At 44.1% G+C, this 19,802-nt stretch overlaps 1 protein-coding gene across 4 annotated transcripts in view; it reads left to right on the forward strand.

The window, feature by feature from the left end:
- Tmed8 (transmembrane p24 trafficking protein family member 8) overlaps positions 1 to 16,098 on the forward strand; it is a 30,312-nt gene extending 14,214 nt beyond the window's left edge. The window contains exons 2-7 of one of the 4 annotated variants that reach the window (XM_038336618.1): positions 2,771 to 2,852; positions 6,609 to 6,738; positions 8,158 to 8,284; positions 8,467 to 8,564; positions 8,715 to 8,772; positions 10,332 to 16,098. In XM_038336618.1, the coding sequence (XP_038192546.1) occupies positions 2,771 to 2,852; positions 6,609 to 6,738; positions 8,158 to 8,284; positions 8,467 to 8,564; positions 8,715 to 8,772; positions 10,332 to 10,549 (713 nt within the window). In that variant the 3' untranslated portion in view covers positions 10,550 to 16,098. Of the gene's footprint in view, positions 1 to 2,770; positions 2,853 to 6,542; positions 6,739 to 8,157; positions 8,285 to 8,466; positions 8,773 to 10,331 lie in introns of all 4 variants that reach the window. The other 3 variants (XM_038336616.1, XM_038336617.1, XM_038336619.1) reach the window with 3 other exon arrangements.
- Positions 16,099 to 19,802: the final 3,704 nt, after the last annotated feature.

Raw genomic sequence — 19,802 nt, forward strand, 5'->3', positions numbered from 1 at the left:
CTTAGCCTTCCAAATGTTGGGATTGCAGGAGTGCACCTCTGTGTCCAGCTTGAATTCATTTTCTCCGATACAAGTGTAGCTGTCTGTGTTCTCTGGATTACCAGGTCTCACCCTTTTACCTTCAGCCTGTGCAGTCCGTACATCTGAGGGGCAGCTCTTGTAAGCAGCATGCTGTGTATGGCTTCATTTTATCTTAGTCCATTTTGTGCTGCTGTAACCAGACTGGATAATTTATGCTCTTATTTTTTTCAATGCCTTTAATCCTAACACTTGGGAGGTAGAGGCAGGTGGATCTCTGTGAGTTCGAGGCCAGCCTGATCTACAGAGAGAGTTCTAGGACAGGGTCCAAAGCTATAGAAAAACTCTATCTTGAAAAGCCAAAGAGAGAGAGAGAGAGAGAGAGAGAGAGAGAGAGAGAGAGAGAGAGAGAGAGAGAGAGAAAAGAAAAAGGATGTCCAAACACATGCATGTGCTCACACAAGTGAATACAGATACATCCATGTGTGAACACCATACATACATACATATGAAAAAAAAGAGAAATCAACTGTATTAGCATTCAGGCATTTATTACACTGATCTGCACTCAGGGACCTAGCAGGACACGTCATCAGCAACATTCAAGATGTGACATTGCAGCTACTACAGCCACTAAGTAGAGCACTTTCCCTATGTCCGTGAGCTATATCCCCCAACCCCTTGCCTTCTGTCCTCTCTCAGAGGCCGCCTCTGCACCCTCCCCCAGTAAACCTCCCATGTGAGCTCTGTTGCATGGTGTAACTTTGTGGTGCCCCTTGATTCCAACCCGCCAAGGTTGCCTTTAGACTATTACAGTCTGATGGGTATCTAATTATATATATATATTTACATATATATGTATGTATGTGTGTGTATATATATATTTACATATATATGTATGTATGTGTGTGTGTGTATATATATATATATATATATATATATATATATATATATATAAAATAAATGTGTGTGCAGGTATTCCTAGAATGCTGACTTAGATTCTTGTGGGTCAGTTACCCAGTAGTGGTATATCTAGATCATATGGTACTTCTGTTTTAGTTAGTTTATGTATATATGCATTTGTGTCTGTATGTTTTTAATTAGTTTATTATGTATGTATGCATACATATTATGTATGTATTTCTGTGTCTGTATATGCTCACATGTATGTGAAGGGAGGCCAGAAGAGGGCAGTAGGTGTTCTCTATTATGCTTTGCCTATTCTTTTTTTTTAAATATTTATTTTATTTATTATGCATACAATATTCTGTCTGTGTGTATGTCTGCAGGCCAGAAGAGGGCATCAGACCTCATTACAGATGGTTGTAAGCCACCATGTGGTTGCTGGGAATTGAACTCAGGACCTTTGGAAGAGCAGGCAATGCTCTTAACCACTGAGCCATCTCTCCAGCCCCTTGCCTATTCTTTTGAGTTAGGATCTCTCCCTGAACCTGGGACTTTCATTTTCGTGGCTAGGCTGGAAGCCAGCAAGCCCTAGCAATGCTCCTATCTCTATCTTCCCTGGAGCCAGGGTTACAGGTATACATAGCATGCCTGGCTTGTTATATGGGAATCAAGGCCCAAACTCTAGTGCTCCTGAATTTGCAGCAATTGTTCCTAACCACTCCAGCCCTTGTGTTCAGTTGTTTGAAGAAAGGCTCAGGCAGCTTCACCAGCAATATATAAGCTTTTACCCCTCCTTATGATAGCAGTCTATTCTGGAAGAAATCAAATCTCACTGAAGTTTTAATTTACATTTCTCTGATGGCTAAGGGTGTTGAGCATTTTTCCTTTTTTTGCATACTTATTGGCCATGTGTATCTCTTGTTTTGAGAACTATCTGTTTATTTGCCCATGTACTATTTAGATTATTTGTGTGTATGTGTTTAATTTATATATTCTTGACATTGACCCCCCTCTTGGTAGACTGTCCCTTTACTCTGAGAATTGTTTCTTTGCTGTGTTGAAGCTTCTTAATTCCTTACAACTCCATGAGTTAATTCTTGCTGTTATTACCCGGACTGTTGGGGTCCTTTCAGAAAATTTTTGCCATGACTGTATCTTGAACTGTTTTCCTGTGCTTTCTCCAGCAATTTCAAAATTTTTAGTCCTATACTAAGATCTTTGAACTATCTCTAATTTATTTCTTAAAATTTTTATCCTATGTGTATTGATGCCCATGTGTACGTAAGTACACCTCATGTGTCCTTGGAAGCAAGGAGAAGATGTTGAATGCCCTGGAACAGGAGTTCGAGACATTTGTGACGCCGGGCGGTGGTGGCGCACGCCTTTAATCCCAGCACTTGGGAGGCAGAGGCAGGCGGATCTCTGTGAGTTCGAGGCCAGCCTGGTCTACAAGAGCTAGCTCCAGGACAGGCTCTAAAAAAGCTGCAGAGAAACCCTGTCTCGAAAAACCAAAAAAAAAAAAAAAGAGAGACATTTGTGACCTGCCTGCCATTTGGGTGTTGGGAATCAAATCCAGGACCTCTGGAAGAGCAGCCAGTGCTTTTAACCTCTGAGCCATCTCTGCAGCCCTCTGAATTTACTTTTATATAGGGTGAGATTTATGCAATGACTTTTTTTTTTTTTTAATTTTGACAGGGTTTTAGGTAGCCCTAGGCTGGCCACAAACTCTATGTAGCTAAGGCTGGCCTTGAACTCCTCATCTTCCTGCCTCAACCTCCCAAGAACTGGACTGCAGGTGTGTGTTAGTGTTTCCTCTCAAAGAATAAATTCTCTTCATATTTTCTAGAGAAAGAAGATCTAGAAAACACCAAGGTCAGTTCTCCACTGGCTTCTGCCTCTGATCCAGAACCCCGGCCCTCACCCTACAGGTAGGGACTTCTGAAAGTTTTGTCCTCTGAGAATAAAGTAGGCGGTGCTTTTAAGGGGTGAGACAAGCTGCAGTGTTTATGTGATTTGTCAGGTTAAGCCATTCTATAACCTAGGCTGTCATTCTTTTTCTACATTATCTGTTTATTTTTATCTTATGTATATGTGTGAGCGGCATCATGTCTGTGTGTGTACCATTTGTATGTTTAGTGCCTGTAGGGGCCAGAAGAGGGACTCACATCCCCTGGAGCTGGAGTTGTAGGTGGTTGTGAGCTGCCTGACCTGGGGGCTGGTAACCAAACTGAGTTCCTCCGAAAGAACAGCAAGTGCTCTTGGCTGCTGAGCCATCTCTGCAGCTCCTAGGCTGCCATTCCTTTTTGGGTTTTTGAGACAAGTTTTCTCCGTGTTACCCTGGCTCTTCAGTAACTCACTCTGTAGACCAGGCTGGCCTCGAACTCACAGAGATCTGGTCTGCGTCTGCTTCTCGAGTGCTGGCATTAAAGGGATGCATCACCACCCCCTGTCAGAGAATGTACCTGCCCCTTTTTATTGTTGTTGATTTTTTTGAGACAGTGTTTCTCTGTGCAGCCGTTAGGCTGTCATTCCTAATTTTCTTCTCTGTTCCATCACTTTCGCTGATGCGCATGCGGTAGAAAGGAAGGTTGTACTGCGTCTTAGCATGATAGGAAGTGTCGGGGTTCGATGCTAGCCCGGACCCTCAATTATTTCTCTTGACCAGACCCCAACATAAACTATCTCTCTGGATTGGCATGGAGGTGCGGGAATAAAGACACAACTCACATGGCTTTATCGGGAGAGATTCTTAGTGGTTCCTCATGAAGTCCTAAGTTCACATCCTGAAGAATTCCTCCTCATTCTCCACACAGTTTTTATACCAAAACATAAACTGAGTGGGAAATACAACAGCATTCTGTCTCCTAGGTAACCAGATGAATGGCTTTTTGTCACATCTACATCTACCTATCCGCTCTGTATGCTAGCTGTCACGTAGGCTTGAATTAGCATCTCTATTGGGCATCATCCAAATTACAAAGAAAGGAGCAGAATGGTAGGCTACGTGACCATCCTCAGATACTGACTATGGCTTACACCCTGGTGAGGATAACAGCCAGAAAACATGTGTATAGCATGTTTCATCAGTGGCCTTCACCTGTGTAAGCTGTATTATTCATGCAAACAGAGGCTACAGCGAGTGCAAAGCTCCCAAGCAGGAGTGTGCTTGAGGTGCTGAGGTGGAGCCAGGATCCAAGCAGTCACTGTGAGTGATCTGGGCAAAGTGGAAGTGGAGGGCATAAGGTCACAGTTCAGAGGGCCTGAGAGTTCCTCATTCAGGGTTGGTTTGAGGGGCCAGGCACACAAAGCGAGTGAGGCCCAGGTCCCAGCATACAGCTTGCCTTCTAGTGAAGGACAACAAGAAACAAGCATGGACTGAAGTTTCTAGGTTCTAAGAATGAATGTCATTCACCAATTTCCCACGTGCACGAGATGATTCAAGCAAGCCTGGTTTCGATTCATCACCTTTCTCAGGGGCTCTGAGGTAGTCTGGCATGACTTGGGTATTCTAAAAGATGGTTATCTTTATCTGAAGAAGAGATAGTCTATGATTAAAAATGAATTTTCTTATTTATGCTCCCAAGGAAAACAATGGTACTGATAACCTAAAAGCAGGGGCTTTCAGATATTTACAATTTGAATAATTAGTGAAGACCTCAAAGAGTTTTTTTATTGATTAATTAGAGCTAAGTGTGGTGGCTCACACCTGGCACCAGCGTCAGGAGACTGAGGCAGTAGGATCACTACAAGTTTGATATCAGTGTGGGCTACAGAGTAAAACATTGTCTTAAAAGACCTCCAAACTTTTAAAAATTGTATTAGTAATTAAGGCTGAAAATTATAATGTAGTTACTTTACTCATTTGAAAACAGTAATTAACTCACTACATATTACTATAAATAATGTCTTTAATGAAAAACAGATTCTTTTTTCACTATCCATTTTTTAAATTTATTTTTATTGAGCTCTACACATTTTTCTCTGCTCCCCTCCCTGCCTCTCCCTCCTCTTCAACCCTCTCCAAAGGTCCCCATGCTCCCAGTTTACTCAGGAGATCTAAACAGTCAGATTCTAAAGCACAGATAGCCCAGAAGGAAGTACAAAGCCCTTTAATGTGTGGCTTAATAAACGACAGTTGGATTCCCACTTGTATCTCTTGATTCACTCTAGCATGTTGTCACTAGTCATGGGGTCTCTGGGAATCTCCATTGCCTGCTTCAGAAAATGCAGGAACGAGAATGGTATTTTAGTAGTCTGGAAAGGTTTTAAAGTGTCAGCCACCCTGAAGGGTCCTAAGTCTTACAGGGGTCCCCATACCATGCTTTTGTACTCCTGCTTTAAAAATAAAACCCACGTCACCTTTTACTAGCAGTAGATTCTTAGGAGGTCTGGGGAACTGTGCCTGGCTTGTTACTCATTTTCTCGTCTCTCTGAAGCCAGGGGAAATGGAAGGCAGCATAACTCATCCCTGTCCGTGAACTTTTCCTAGGGAGACATGAGCAAACCCAGCTGCTCACCCCAGGGAGGACACCAAGGACACAATCACTTCTACCCAAGTATAGCTTGGTGAGCCACCGAGTTTAATTGGAACATGGACCATGGGCAACTTATGGATGGCTGCATCATGGGAGAAAAAAATCTCACCCCCTTCCAGAAGTTGTTAATTACCTTTATATCCCTGTGATTAATCATGGACACTTTCTGTTCGGTAGCTAGTCTCTGGGGTAGGCAGCCTCATCTCTATGTGACTTGTATAGAAACCACCTGTGATTCAAACTGTTTATTGAAATTCTGGGTGGAACAAATAGTGAGAGAGGAATAAATCTAGACCTGTAGAAGAAGAGAGCAGCCGGGCTGCAGAGATGGCTCAGTGGTTAAGACTGCTTGCTGCACAATTGTGGAGACAGGAGTTTGCTTCCCAGTACTGGTCTAACCAGCCAGGCATGCTGCAAATGCCTTAATTTCTGTTTTCTGGGATCAGGTGTCCTCTTTGGGTCTCCATATGAGCACAGGTGCTATTCTCTCTCTCTCTCTCTCTCTCTCTCTCTCTCTCTCTCTCTCTCTCTCTCTCTCTCTCTCATACACAAACACAAGCCCACACACACACGTTTTAGAAGGAGAGAGCAGAATGATTGTTATACCAGGAATTGACCCACAGTGGAGTGGGAGATGCTGGATATAATAATAATAATAATAATAATAATAATAATAATAATAAATACATTTACACTCAAAACTATAAGCAGTAAATTAAGAATGTGTTTATAATACAGCAGTTAAGTATGTGAAGTGATGAATATGTTAATTAGCCTCATTTGATCATAGCACAGTATCTACATATATTACAGCATCATACTTTATGCCATAGACATGCACATTTTAAATTTGTCAATTAAAGTAAATAAATAAAACATGGCAACAAAGAAGACCAGACCTTGAGTCCATCTGATGACTGAACTGTGTTTACTGTGGCCCTAGAGCCTGGAGACTGGCTTTGTCTGTTCCTGTGTCCTTACTGTGAGCCACTCAGCTCTGGGCAGTGGTCAGCTGAAGTGACATGGACCTAAATACCGAAATCAGGAGGGGTGGGGTGTCTTTTGAATGTTGTTTTATTTCAGAGTTCCTCTGGAATGGTTATGCCTCTTGAAGACTTCTTGAACTGACATGTTTTCTTCTTCTGAGAGGCCACAGATGGTATCTCCAGCAAGTAAGGATACCACGGAGGGTCTACAGAAAGCGGCTGGTGCTTCCGAGGTTCAGGCTCCGGGGGAGCAGGAGTTGCTGCCAGCAGGCCCAGTTCAGGTACACACTGAGGTAGGGGAGATTTCAGGTTCTCTCTTAGAAAAAGCTTCTGGTACTCAACTTAGGCACATAGTGGATGGGTTGGAAATAGCACTACTGGGATGGTGGCTCTCAGAATCCTGTCACTCCTAGCAGGTGTGTCTAACCTTTGGACATTGTGACATGTCCTCATCTATCAAGTTCACGTGAGCATTCTTGAGCTTCAGAATTTTTTTTTTTTTTGAAACTGCAGTGTTTTAAGTAACTTTGGGCTTCATGAATTCAAGGGAATACGGGATGGACACCCCTGTGAGACAGCTCAGTTCTAATTATTTGGATAATTAATTGTCTCTCTCACACAGCCTGTCATTATGTTAGCATGTAAAAAAAAAAAATGAAGTGCCAGAACGGGTGTCTCATGTTCTCTAAAACCTTGATGCGAGTAGCCCGAAGTCATTCTGTATTTATGTAGAGTTTATAGAAGTGGTGTTCGTAACTAGTGATTCCTTTGACACAGGGGCAGGGCAGGTAGGGATGAGTTGTGTTATTATTTTCATTGTTAATGATGTAATAATTAGAATTTGTGTCAATAAAGACATTAAACATATACCTTTTGCATAATGCTTGGTAGTTTATATGAACTTTTGTTTATAAATTTCATTTCCTGTTGATTATAGTCTTGTGAGATGAATACCAGAGTCCCCATTTAGCAACTGTGGAGACCAAGGCTAAAAGCTCTACTAAGACTATGCTGCTAATTAAGATGCAAATTAAATCCACGGTGTTAAAGGAAGGGTTTCCTGTAAACTCCTACCCAAGGTCTGGTTCAATTTACTTAGCTGCATGGCTGAGAATGGAAGGGCTCGGTCTCTGAAACAGATCTTGTGAGAACACAGCCTGGGAGGACCACAAACTTGATTTACTTGCACAAGTACAATCCCAGCCTCTTGGCTGGTTTGCTGACTCCATGACATGCTCTCTCCTGTGGGCAGGGGACGTAGGTTTCTTGTTGAGTTGTTTACCAGCTGGGGGAAGGAGCAGGAAATAAAGGCATAATAACACAAAACAAGGAACACAGTGTAGTGATGTGGAGGGAAATCCCTCTAGAGTGATGGCAACTTCTAGGTGGGTTAGTGAAGGCTTTTTGTAAAAGATGCCATTTTTATTCTTTTTTTGCAGAGGTTCTGAAGCGGCGTGCGGTGGAGGGGCAGGGACGGGGGACAGGACTTTTCTAAAGTTGCAAGAGACAGAAGAAAAGAATCTTTGGGGGACATTTTGGTGATGTTAAAAAGTAGAATTTTGGGGTAACTTGTATTTGGTAGAGAGAAGGAATGTTGCTTAGCCCATTAACTTTTGGGTTGTGGTTATCAGAGAAGAGTGGCGCCCCCTGTTGGAAAGAGGCTGATCGGAATCTGCCACCACGAGTCCTCTAACCAGAATTCTCTTGTGCAGATGGCCAAGTACCAGGCTCCACAGCGACCCGAAGACACGGTCATGATCCAGTCCGAGCACACTGGAGCTGTTGATGTCCTCGCAACAGATTTGGAGTCTGCAGATCTTCTGGGGGACCACAGGAAAGGTGAGACCTTTGCAGTCACTTCCAGTAGATGCTTGAAGGATGGAAGACAGATGGAAGGACAGACAGAGGTGTGAAAGGAAGTGATGGGCGCTGTCAGAAAGAACATTGTATATTAACCTTCCTAGCGAAAAACCAGTTCAGGAGCATTCCCCACTTCTCAGTAGTACTGTCTGTTCTTTCAGTCTCTCCACCTCTGATGGCGCCTCCATGCATCTGGACCTTTGCCAAAGTGAAGGAATTCAAAAGCAAGCTGGGCAAAGAGAAGAACAGCCGTCTGGTGGTAAAGCGGGGAGAAGTGGTCACCATCCGGGTCCCCACCCATCCCGAGGGAAAGCGTGTCTGCTGGGAATTCGCAACCGATGACTATGATATTGGCTTTGGAGTTTATTTTGACTGGACCCCAGTAACGAGCACTGACATAACTGTGCAGGTCAGTGATTCCAGCGAGGACGAGGACGAAGAGGAGGAGGAGGAGGAGGAGATTGAAGGTAAATTTAATTTTAATTCAGTTTGTTCAATGTGATTGCTAGTGACTGCTTTGTGGATTATAGCATTTCTCCTCCCCATCAGAAACCCAGCGTTGCAAGCCGACGGGCTGGTATTGGTCTTTGGTGGAAAGCCTCTCCCATCACTCCCCTCCTCGCTCTTCCTTTCTCTCTCCCTTTTAACTAGTAATTTCCCCATTCTGTGTGTATGGGCAGCAGGGTTTTCCAGATCACACTGAAACCTGAGATTATGGTTTTTCTTTCTGTTTTGCAATATTTATTCTTGACCTTGAGCCATACTCAATGGTTATAAACTAAAGGTACCCCTCCCCTCTTTCTTCCGTACTGCCATTGCTGGCAGAATACAAATTCTTTACTTCATGTTAAAAGTAGTGGTCTCTGCTCCATTCTTTTTTTTTTTTTTTTAACATTTCTTAAAAATATTTATTTATTTATTTATTATGTATACAATATTCTGTCTGTGTGTATGCCTGCAGGCCAGAAGAGGGCACCAGACCTCATTACAGATGGTTGTGAGCCACCATGTGGTTGCTGGGAATTGAACTCAGGACCTTTGGAAGAGCAGGCAATGCTCTTAACCTCTGAGCCATCTCTCCAGCCCCCTCTGCTCCATTCTTTATAAAACTTTTTGTTTGTTTTTGTTTTTCAAGATAGATTTTCTCTGTGTAGCCCTGGCTATCCTGGAAATCGTTCTGTAGGCCAAGCTAGCCTTGAACTCAGAGATTCACTTCCCTCTGCTTCCTGAGAGCGGGGATTAAAGGTGTGTATCACCAAATAATTTTGTTATTATTGTATTTTATGTGCATGTTTGCCTGCTTGTATGTCTGTGCCACATATGTGCCTGCTGCCTGTGGAGGCCAGAAGAGGAAGTGATGTCCCCTGGAACTGGAGTTACAGAGAGTTGTGAACCAAGATGTGGGTGCTGGGAATCAAACCTGGATTTCTCCAGCCCCTCTCTGCTCCATTCTTATTATTTGTTGTGTCTACTCATGATGGGCCCTATAGGGAGGAATCTAGAAGTAAATTCCAAGTGTTCGTAGTGTCCTGTAGCTTTCATGTATGACTACAAAACATGTTCTTCTCTTGCTTTCTCAAGTCTACCAGGAAATCTGTGTATATTTAGGGAGGGGGTGTGGACCTTTTATCTTGCTATTTTTCAGGATGTCAAGTGAAAGTTTTAGGGTCATTTTGTACACTGTGTTTAAAATCTCTATTTCCTATTTCTGTTAACTAATCCTTTTATGTACTCTAAGGATTTCCAGGTTTTGCTCTCTAAATATGTTTTCCTCATTGAGAGCCAGATACATCTAAGGTTATCACGATTTCTCAGAGGAAGCATTCCTGTTTACTGAGACTCTTGGTCTCAGGGCTGCTGAGTGCTAGTTTCTTTCTGCTGTCATGTTGATGAGTATGAGATCTGTGGACTCTTCCTAGTACCTGTGGGAGGATAATAGAGTCCCCATTTGAGAAGCACCCTCACCTTCAGGCAGCATGTATGCAGGCTACAAACGCTCATCTAAACTGCCCTTTTGCTCCTGCAGAACCCGTCCCTGTGGGAGACGTGGAGAGAGGCTCCAGGAGTTCTCTACGGGGTCGCTATGGGGAAGTCATGCCTGTGTACCGGAGGGACAGCCATAGAGATGTGCAAGCTGGCAGCCATGACTACCCTGGAGAGGGCATCTACTTGCTCAAGTTTGACAACTCGTACTCCCTGCTGCGCAACAAGACTCTGTACTTCCACATCTACTACACTAGCTGAAGGATGCTAGGCTAGGGCAGGCTGTGTTTGCTGGCTGAAGCAGGCTGCCAGCTGGTGCCTCTTGTCTCTACGCAAGGGCCTCAAGTTCTGTGTGAGGCTCCCAAGCCTCATGCCCTGCCTGGCATGCCTGACCCCTGACCCCATGCAGCTTCCCCCCTCTCTTGGCTTCTGCAGGTGGTGGTGTAGTGCTCCTGTTCTGTGGCCCCGACTCACGCTCTTGTTTAAGATCCAGCTAAACCCTCTCAGAAGGCCCCTGTGAGGCAAAATGAGGTAGAAGGATGTCTTTGACAAATTGATTCACGCTGGTACCACTGGTCATTCAGGTGGACGCCCACTCTTCTCCAGAGCCTGTGATGCCGATGTACTTAGCAGCGCCTGCCTTCTTACATGTCGAGGTGCCAAAGAGGGAAAAGCACATTGTCTGTGAAAGAGCCCAATACCTTGGATGGGGAACGCTCCATCCAGCCTCTCAGCACTGCCATATTCCTGCCTGCTGGGCATTCTAAGTCTGTAGCTCAGGCTAGAAGCCTTCACTGCCTTGGATGGATATTATTACTCCTACTGGGTAGACCTTCCTCCTCCTTTCTCTGCACCAAGTCTCTGTTTATGCCATGTAGCAAGAACTTCCGAGCTGTGGTCAGTGTCCTAAGATCTGCTGGGAAGAAAAGCAGCCGCCATCACTTCGCGTCTCCAGAGCTCTCTCCCTTACTAAGGGCGCTGGTAGTTGGTACAGCAAGGGTGGAAGGCACTGGATTATCTCAGAAGCTGCCCTTCTGGAAGTCAAGTACTAGTCGTCGTCCGGTGTGCTGCCTCCCACCTCCCACCCCTGTCTTTAGGCTAGGGGTGTTATCTAGAAAGTTTCCTTTGGAGCCAAATACAGTGAAACCCAATTAGGTTTGCAGTGATTCTGGGTTTGTGTTCTTTCCACTGAGGGTGTAAACTTTTGACGTTCACAGTCCTTAGGGAAAGTAAGGACGGAGTTTTGCTCTTGCTGCTGATTGTGTATGCTCCTGACCTGACCAAAGCCTGTAGGGACAGCCTCCTGCATTCTGTTCATCCTGAGGTTCTGGAGCCACAGAATGGAGTCGCGTTGCAGTGGGTGGCCACAGCGCACCAGATGCCTGGGCTTCTGGTGGAGAGGGCAGACAGCGAGGCGTGGACCTCTGCAGTCATTGTACCTCTTTGTCTCTTCCTGTATGTCGTCTGCCATCCTTCTGAGTTTTGAATAATTAGGTTTATTTATTACTTTGTGGTTTTTAAAGCACATTTCAGTTTGCCTCTGAAACAGTTCCCATCTGTTTCCCATTGCTTTCCGTCTGCTCTGAGCCCTTCAGGTCACCTCTGCCATGGCGTTCAAGACGACTGTAGAGCTCGGAACATGATTGTGGGTGTCATTCCTGCATGCCAGCCGCCCGGTGAGAAGGCCGACTCTAACCTTGTCCGTGTGTAGGTCCGTCTCAGCACTCTCCATGAGGAATGGGTGTGATGGAAGCCCTTGCACTGGAAATTGACTTAAGGAACTGATGAACCTGTCAGTGATCAGCTGAGCAACACGGGCCTTTGCTCTGTCTTGTCTCTTGTTCTTATCATGAGGTCATGGTGGCTTACTTTCTTGGAGCCCCAGTTCTCTTGTACCAGGGAAGTCTGTGAACTTCTGATCTCTCTGATGTGCCTGCCGCTGGCTGGTCATTCTGTGACAATTATTTCTTACTGGCTTCTCTTCAGCAGGGTTTTTGTCTCATGAACATAAAATGGCTAAATGAAGACATGTCCACTATATGATGAATTCACTATTCTCACACTAAATTTTTGCAGTAAGAGAATTTGAGACATGAAGTATTATTTTCTGAAAACACAGGTAATTATGGAGAACACACATGTACCTTGGAGGTTCTAAGAAGTGTCACTTCCTTGGTCCTTCCCTGTTCATGTTGCAACAACCAAATAATGAACTAGATTATCTGCTTTTACCCTTGCCCTGCTCACTAGGGCACAGGTAGATGCTGTGCAGTTGAGAGAAAGGCTTTTATAAGAAGGCTGAGATTGAGGGTCTTTACACAAAGTGACTGACCGCTTACATTTCCTCAGTCTAAGTGTGCTCTTTATGAAGAGACAGGACTTCTAAAAAAGACATAACTAAAGTGCTATTTTTTCAACATCTTATGAAAAATTTCAGCATACACTTACATTCCACCTCTATTTTTAAATTCCAAACTGCCAGTTTTTAAACAAAGATTGTACCTTTTAGCTCCCTTTGGCGAGTATCCAGTCAGAGGATGTCCCCTTTCCAGCGAGGGTCAGCTCTCTGTCAGAGCCCCGCTTAAGCAGATCTCTCTTATTCAACATAGGCTGCCTAAGACGTCTTCACAGAAATGGCCGTCTGTCTCCATCTTTTAGAAAGCTAGCTGGACGTTCTTTACTTCTGACTGGAGACAAAGTAGCTTTCCTCTCTAGCTGCACGTTGGTGTGAAGGCGACTGCATAGCTGCACTCAAAAGCCTGCCTTCTCCTCTCAGCTGACATACCCTCAGGATGCTCACATGCAAATGCGTTCTTCACAGAACACATGGAAGCAGGTAGCTGCTTGAAAGCAGGCTGTTTTTAGTTATTTTTCTCATGGATGAATTCACGCACTTTAAAAATATTTTATTTGATGTCTAGGAAGAACGGACTTTTAAAGTCCCATTATAAGAATACAGTCAAGTTAGTCTGTAACTGTTTTATATTCATGGGATTATATATTATTGTGGAGTTTATAATATATACATTTTGATTTTGGTGAGTCCTGCTCGGCTCCTTCTGTGAGAGAACTGGGCAAAGCCCAGGCCCTAAAGTATGTGATTGTATATTTATGTTTAAGGAGCACTCTGCAAAACGTTGCCTTTAACATCAGAGTCTGTGGTTCTAAGGTGTGGAACTGAGTGGCCCTGTCATTTATGTATTTTTTTTTTTAGTAGACGGGGGTGGGACACAAAGAACTTTGTGCTGCTTCAGCTGCCTTTAAGGGTGAAAACGAGATAGAACAGAGGAGTGGAGAGCGACCACACTATCGGTCGGTTGGGTATGTCCCAGAATCCATTGAGTGCTTCAGTGGCGCTTTGCTCGTCAGAACTTTTGTAAGCCAGAAGCCTTACTGGTTCTCCTCGTGCTCAGTGGAGAATCCTCCAGCCCAGTTTGCCATCTGTCAACAGGGCTGGCTGCATGCATTTTTTAGTAGTTTCCTCTGCTAAATGTAACCACGGCCTGAGGTTTCCTGTCTCCATCCTTTGGGGGCGGAACAGAGGTAGCAGGATGAGAGAAGGACAAGAGTCAGTTCTACTCGGGGTGCCGAAGCCACAGTAATGAATGTGTCCCTGCAGGCATAATTCAGATGCCTTGTGTCCACCACCACAGAACCTACAGCCATGAGAGTGCTGGGTAGCAAGCAGGCCTCCTGCAGCTGACAGCATCACCACCTGAACCACACAGAGCAAACCACACAGCTTTCTCTATTAGGGCCTCTGTTTGGAGTTTCTCTCCATGCTAAGCATTCACATTGACCTCTGTCCCTAGTTTTTTCCATATGACCAGAGGTGTAGAATGCCTGCACTTTGGGAAAAGGGCAGCGCGGGTGGGTGGGTCCCTTTGGAGCCCCTGTTGGAAAAGGTGAGCTTTCATCTGAAGAAGGGACTTGGTGTCGCTGCTGCTGTGCAGGCGCTTCAATAAGGCATGCATTCTGTACAAAGTAAGTCACTGTATTCATGCGTTCATGTGCTCCGGGCGCTGTCACAGTCCTCTGGGGAGCAGAAGATGAGTATCAAAACAGCCAATAAGCTGGATGTCTGATTTCCAATGACCGAAGCGAGCATTCTTTGTTCCTGGTGGTTTTTAGGGGGACACTCATGCAAGAATTTCTTAGATCTGTATGTATCTGTTGCTGGTAAGTGACAGCTTTTTGCTTTGTATAACTTATGTAGCACCTCGGGGCATTCCCAAAGAACATTCAGTTATCTAGGGTGAACTGTGATACAAAATGTAGGAAAACATCCTAAGTATTGTTTGGCCAGATTGCAGTCACTGTTCCCTCTAGATGTTGCATTGCTTTCTTGGACCAAGAAGGCTAACTAGAGCCTCTGTGTGAACCACTGTCTCCAAGCTAAGAAAATACAGTCAACAATAGAGTTGTCAGTAGGGTATTGATAATTTGGCTCCCCTACAAATAGTCACTCCCCATGAATAGATGTAGATAGGACACTGGGTGTGAAACTGTAGGGCTGGTCCCTGGTGTGAACTCATTATCTGATTTTTAGCATGTGGAACACAGACATGGCTCTTCAGTTTAAGATACAGTAAAAATGGTGTCCCAGAGACCTAGAAATACATGCTGCTTTATGAAATTCCAGTTTCCTGTCGTTTGAATCAGGTAGCGTTTTGACTTATCTGGGGGTAAAGTTGTGTGTGTGGAATGACTATGGAAACAATATCTCCGACAGTGCTGACGGGATTAGGAAGATTCTGGAGTTTGGAGCTGCAATGAATGCAGTATTACTGAAGAACCCTTGGTTCCCTGTCGGCTTAAGGGGCCCTCCTAAACTCTTCACTCAGGGTTGGAATGTCTCGTCTGATGTCCTTTCTTAGCTTCAGGCCAGGACACAGCCAGAAAACATTGTCTTAATTCCTTCTCTCATATCATAAGCAGTACATTTTATTAAGACATTGTATGCTAAAAATACATATTGTGTCCGGTTCTGAGATTATTGTCCCATAAGTGAATTAGCTTTCATTTAATCAGTCTGAGTTATTTCCATTTAGTCATGCCGGTCTGGAAAAAGCAATCCCATGATGCATGACTTTGGTGTATCCATGTTCTCTTAATAATTGGAAGCATTTTGAAACTTACAGAAGAAATGCTTGATGCTTTGTAATAAAAAAGCATTTGCAAATGCTTGGTAACAAAGGGATAGAATCTAGAGAGCAGAGTGGAAAAGCAGAATGGGAAGGCCGGGAGGTGCCTGGCGCTCTCCTAACCACAATGCCATTCGCTGTTCATCCCAAGGGCTACTTTGGAGCTATCACCCAGATCCATGAGTGGTTTAAAGGTGATTGTGTTTTCTTTCCATACTGCTGTGTATCATATGCTGCTGCCATGGTTACCAAAGGCCTAGAAGGGAAACTGTATCACAGTCTTACCGTTTTTTCTTCAAAATTCAAACAAATCCAAACTAATCAGCTATTATAGCAGCTTGTTTGTCATGTCGCTCTGCCATTAGAAGTGCTGCCAGAGTGTGTGATCTCCACGTAAGAACGCTGCACCAATGGATACTTGGTTCTTCTGTTCTGCTGAGTGCTTTTTCTTCTGTCATACTGCATGTTTTCACCTCACGGCACTGATGTGTCACTGTGATACACGGTGGATCCTGAGCCATGGTTAGACAACAACATGGTCAGAACAACTGAGTTCTGTTGTTTTATAGTATGTGACAGTTCTGTGAAATGCTTTTGTGCATTTTTTGTCTTCTTTTCCAAGTTTTGAAATCTGTCATAAATAAACTTTTTCACTGTGCACCTAAATATTTGAGTTCTATCTTAACAAGCCCTACTGATACCCACTTGAGACTTCGTCTTTTCTCTTCAGCTTAAGAGGAAAAGTATTCAGTGAACGCTTGTGAGTTCTTCCATAATCTATTAAGATTATGAAAATTAAGCATAACAGAGACTAAGTGAATGTCTATATGTAAATTCCTGTCAGAGGGGATGATGGAAAAATTACTCAGACATCAAAACTACTTGCTGCTCTTGTAGAGAACCCAGGTTCAGTTCACAGGACCCTATGGTGGCTCATAACCATCTGTAACTCCAGTTCCTGAGGATATATTCTTTTCTGGCCTCCAGTGGCATTGTACACACATGGTATATGCATACATGCAACCAAAACACCCATGCACATAAAATAAAAATAAATTTAAAAACCTTTGGGCTGGAGAGATGTCCAAGTGGTTGGGAGCATCCATTGTTCTTGCACTGTGCCTGGATTTGGTTTCCAGCACAGCATGCTATTCCTGCTCTAAGGGACCCCGGGTCTTCCTCTGACCTCTTCAGGCAACAGGCATGCACATGGTGTACATACATATATACAGATAAAACACTTGTATGTATAAAATTTTTAAAATGTAAAAATAAATTCATGGCAGAATATTCTGAAGTGGGAGCTTGGCTTGGGGGAGCGAGGTTTATAGCAATGGTTGGTAAACAACACTGCCTCAAGTTAACATTTTAACATTTAGAATCATTCCCACCTGCCACATGGCAGCTCCTAAGCTGCAGCTCTTGGCGTTCAACAGTAATCTCAAAAGAGTTTTCATGAATCAGAATGGTGCCTGATCTTGGAACCAAGAGTTAGGTGAGTGTTGTGTTAGAATAGAATAAGTACCTTAGTGAACATGTGTATCCACCTGCTCACTCAGTACATTTACCTCTTCTTATAATGGATACATAAACTTTTTAGGGAAGAAATCTGCTTTTTTGTTTTACACTCCGCACCCTGTACTAAGGATTGAATTATTTGGTTTATTCTAAAACTTCTTCCTGCTTGCTTTACTCCTCCTGAACCATTTGCTGAGACTCACTGCTTCAGTGTTGGAACCGCTCAGATGTATTCCTCCTCCACTATGGCCCCTCTGGCCCCAGGCACACCGGAACCAAGGTGTGCTGTTTTCACAAACCTGACAAATGAGATGGAAATGAAGGACTTGACCACTCAGCACTTTGAGCCAAGTCCTTCTTGAGAAGCAAAGTTCCCTTACAAATGTGATAGTCACTGATGCAGTTTGAATGTTTGTGACAACTCCAAAATCCACAGAGATGTAATCCCCAATGCAACAGTGTTAAGAGGCGAGACCTTTAGGAGTGATTAGGTGTTAAAGGCTCTGCCTTAGTAAATAGGGTTTAGTGTTTTATAAAGCAAACAGGAAGGAACTACTTTGGGTCTTTTTTGTTCTCTCCCTTTTACTACTGGGAGACTGTTGATGGCACTATCCTGGAATCAGTAGCCTTCCCCTGACAGAATCACCTTCATCTTGGACTTCCTGTCCTCTAGAATTGAGAGAAAATGAATGTCTATATAAATTATTCGGTCTCAGGGATGTTGTCATAGAGGGACAAACACAAAGACAGTCTTGGGTTGGGTGATACAACTTGCCCCTGAATATAAGAATTTATTTGATGACTTGAGTTTGAAGAGTAGATGTTTTTAAAAACTGTTTTGGAACAATTATTACTAAACATTGTAGCCATCTGGCCTGACTGCTGGAGGAAGTGTACATCTAGGGCAAGTACTTGTGCCTTTATGATCTTCTGGGGCCCCAGAGATGAATAACAAGGCAAGGGAAAGGACGTCTTCCAATTTAAGATATATGTAAGGGGGCAAGGCCAGGCTCAGGGCTTGATCAAGAACGAGTAATCCGGGGGCTGGAGAGATGGCTCAGAGGTTAAGAGCATTGCCTGCTCTTCCAAAGGTTTGAGTTCAATTCCCAGCAACCACATGGTGGCTCACAACCATCTGTAATGAGGTCTGGTGCCATCTTCTGGCCTGCAGACATACACACAGACAGAATATTGTATACATAATAAATAAATATTTAAAAAAAACGAGTAATCCATGGTTTCTGGTTGAGATTAGTGTTTGTTTTCTCTTCCACCTCTCTTCTTTTCTTTTCCTTTCCTTTCCATCCCTCCTCCCTCCCTCCCTCTTTCTTCCTTCCTTTTTTAAAAATATTTATTATGTATACAATATTATGTCTGTGTGTATGTCTGCAGGCCAGAAGAGGGCACCAGATCTCATTACAGATGGTTGTGAGCCACCATGTGGTTGCTGGGAATTGAACTCAGGACCTTTGGAAGAGCAGGCAGTGCTCTTAACTGCTGAACCATCTCCCCAGCCCCCCTTTCTTCTTTCTTTTTCAAGACAGGGTTTCTCTGTAGCCTTGAATCCTGTCCTGGAACTCACTCTGTAGACCAGGCTGACCTCGAACTCACAGAGATCTGATTGCCTCTGCCTCCCCCAGTGCTTGGATTAAAGGCATGCACTACCGTTGCCTGGCTCTATGTGAGTTTCTTATGGAGAGACCAAGTAGGTCTTATCCATGTAGATCTAGACTAATTTAGAAAAAGGTTCCACATGGCAGAAGGGCAGGCCAGGTATCTAATGATCTCTCTCACTGCCTTATCTACCTTCCTTTACTTCTCTCTGGCTTTGTTTGGACAAAAGCAGCCTTGGAAGAAAGAGTGGTCATCCCAGAGCTCAGAGCCCGGAGCATCTAAGAGGAGAGGCTACAACGTGGGGCAGAATCCAGGCAGTGCCCTGGGACTGAGCTGGAGAAAAGCTGAGAGCAATGTTTCCAGTTAAACAAGACATACAGACCTCAGTTCCCTGGTTAGCCTAAGCAGTGCAGGAGAAATGAAGTATCAGGGTTGGATTACAAACGGTCATTTTGTTTTCCATTGCAGACACTACCTATCTTCAACAATGCCAAGTACTGGAACTTGCCCTTCCTAGGGGAGCAAGTGATAAACTGTCACCCAAGTAATCTGATCTGGAATCGGTTGAGCTGTCTACACAGCACATGAAGGAGGCCATTTCCCATTTCCAGCGTCATTCGTGGTGGATTTTCTCAAAGGGCTAATCCTGGGACTAGTTCAGAGACAGTTCTCCTTAGGATGAGTAATTGGGTGGAGAGAGCCGCAGACCTCTCGGTGCTGGTGTGGATGTGCCATGGCAGTGCGGCACTTTGCTCTGGGACCCATCTGGTCACTAGACACGTTTCCTGCTTATTAAATCTTCCTTCCCTGGATCTGGCTAGTTCTCTCAGGCAGGCTGTGCTTAGTCTCTTCCTTGCCTTTGGGTGTCAGGAACTAAGTATGCCTTAGGAAGAGCAAAAGGCTACCAAGACTTGCTAATTACCAATATAAGCCCCCACAGACATTACATTCCTAAAAGCCCTTTCCAGGTAGCAGGACAGTTCATCTTCTGGCACCCAGCTCGCTCCTGGTGGAACAAGCTGGAGGCCTGCCTTCAACCAGTGACCAAACTCAGTGTAAATGTTTTCTGCAGTCAAGTTCAATAAGGAGATTAAGAGTTCAGGCTCCCCTCTGGCACTTTGGTAAATCTGCCAGGCATTAATCAGCATCTTTATGCCATCCTCATGGCTGCCCATGAGAGACAGCAGGGGCCCTGGCTTCTCTGTTGCTGTGACAAAAATACCCTGACAAAAGTGATG

This window comes from Arvicola amphibius, chromosome 7 (genome assembly GCF_903992535.2).
Source record: "Arvicola amphibius chromosome 7, mArvAmp1.2, whole genome shotgun sequence".
NCBI classification, from domain to species: Eukaryota; Metazoa; Chordata; class Mammalia; order Rodentia; family Cricetidae; genus Arvicola; species Arvicola amphibius.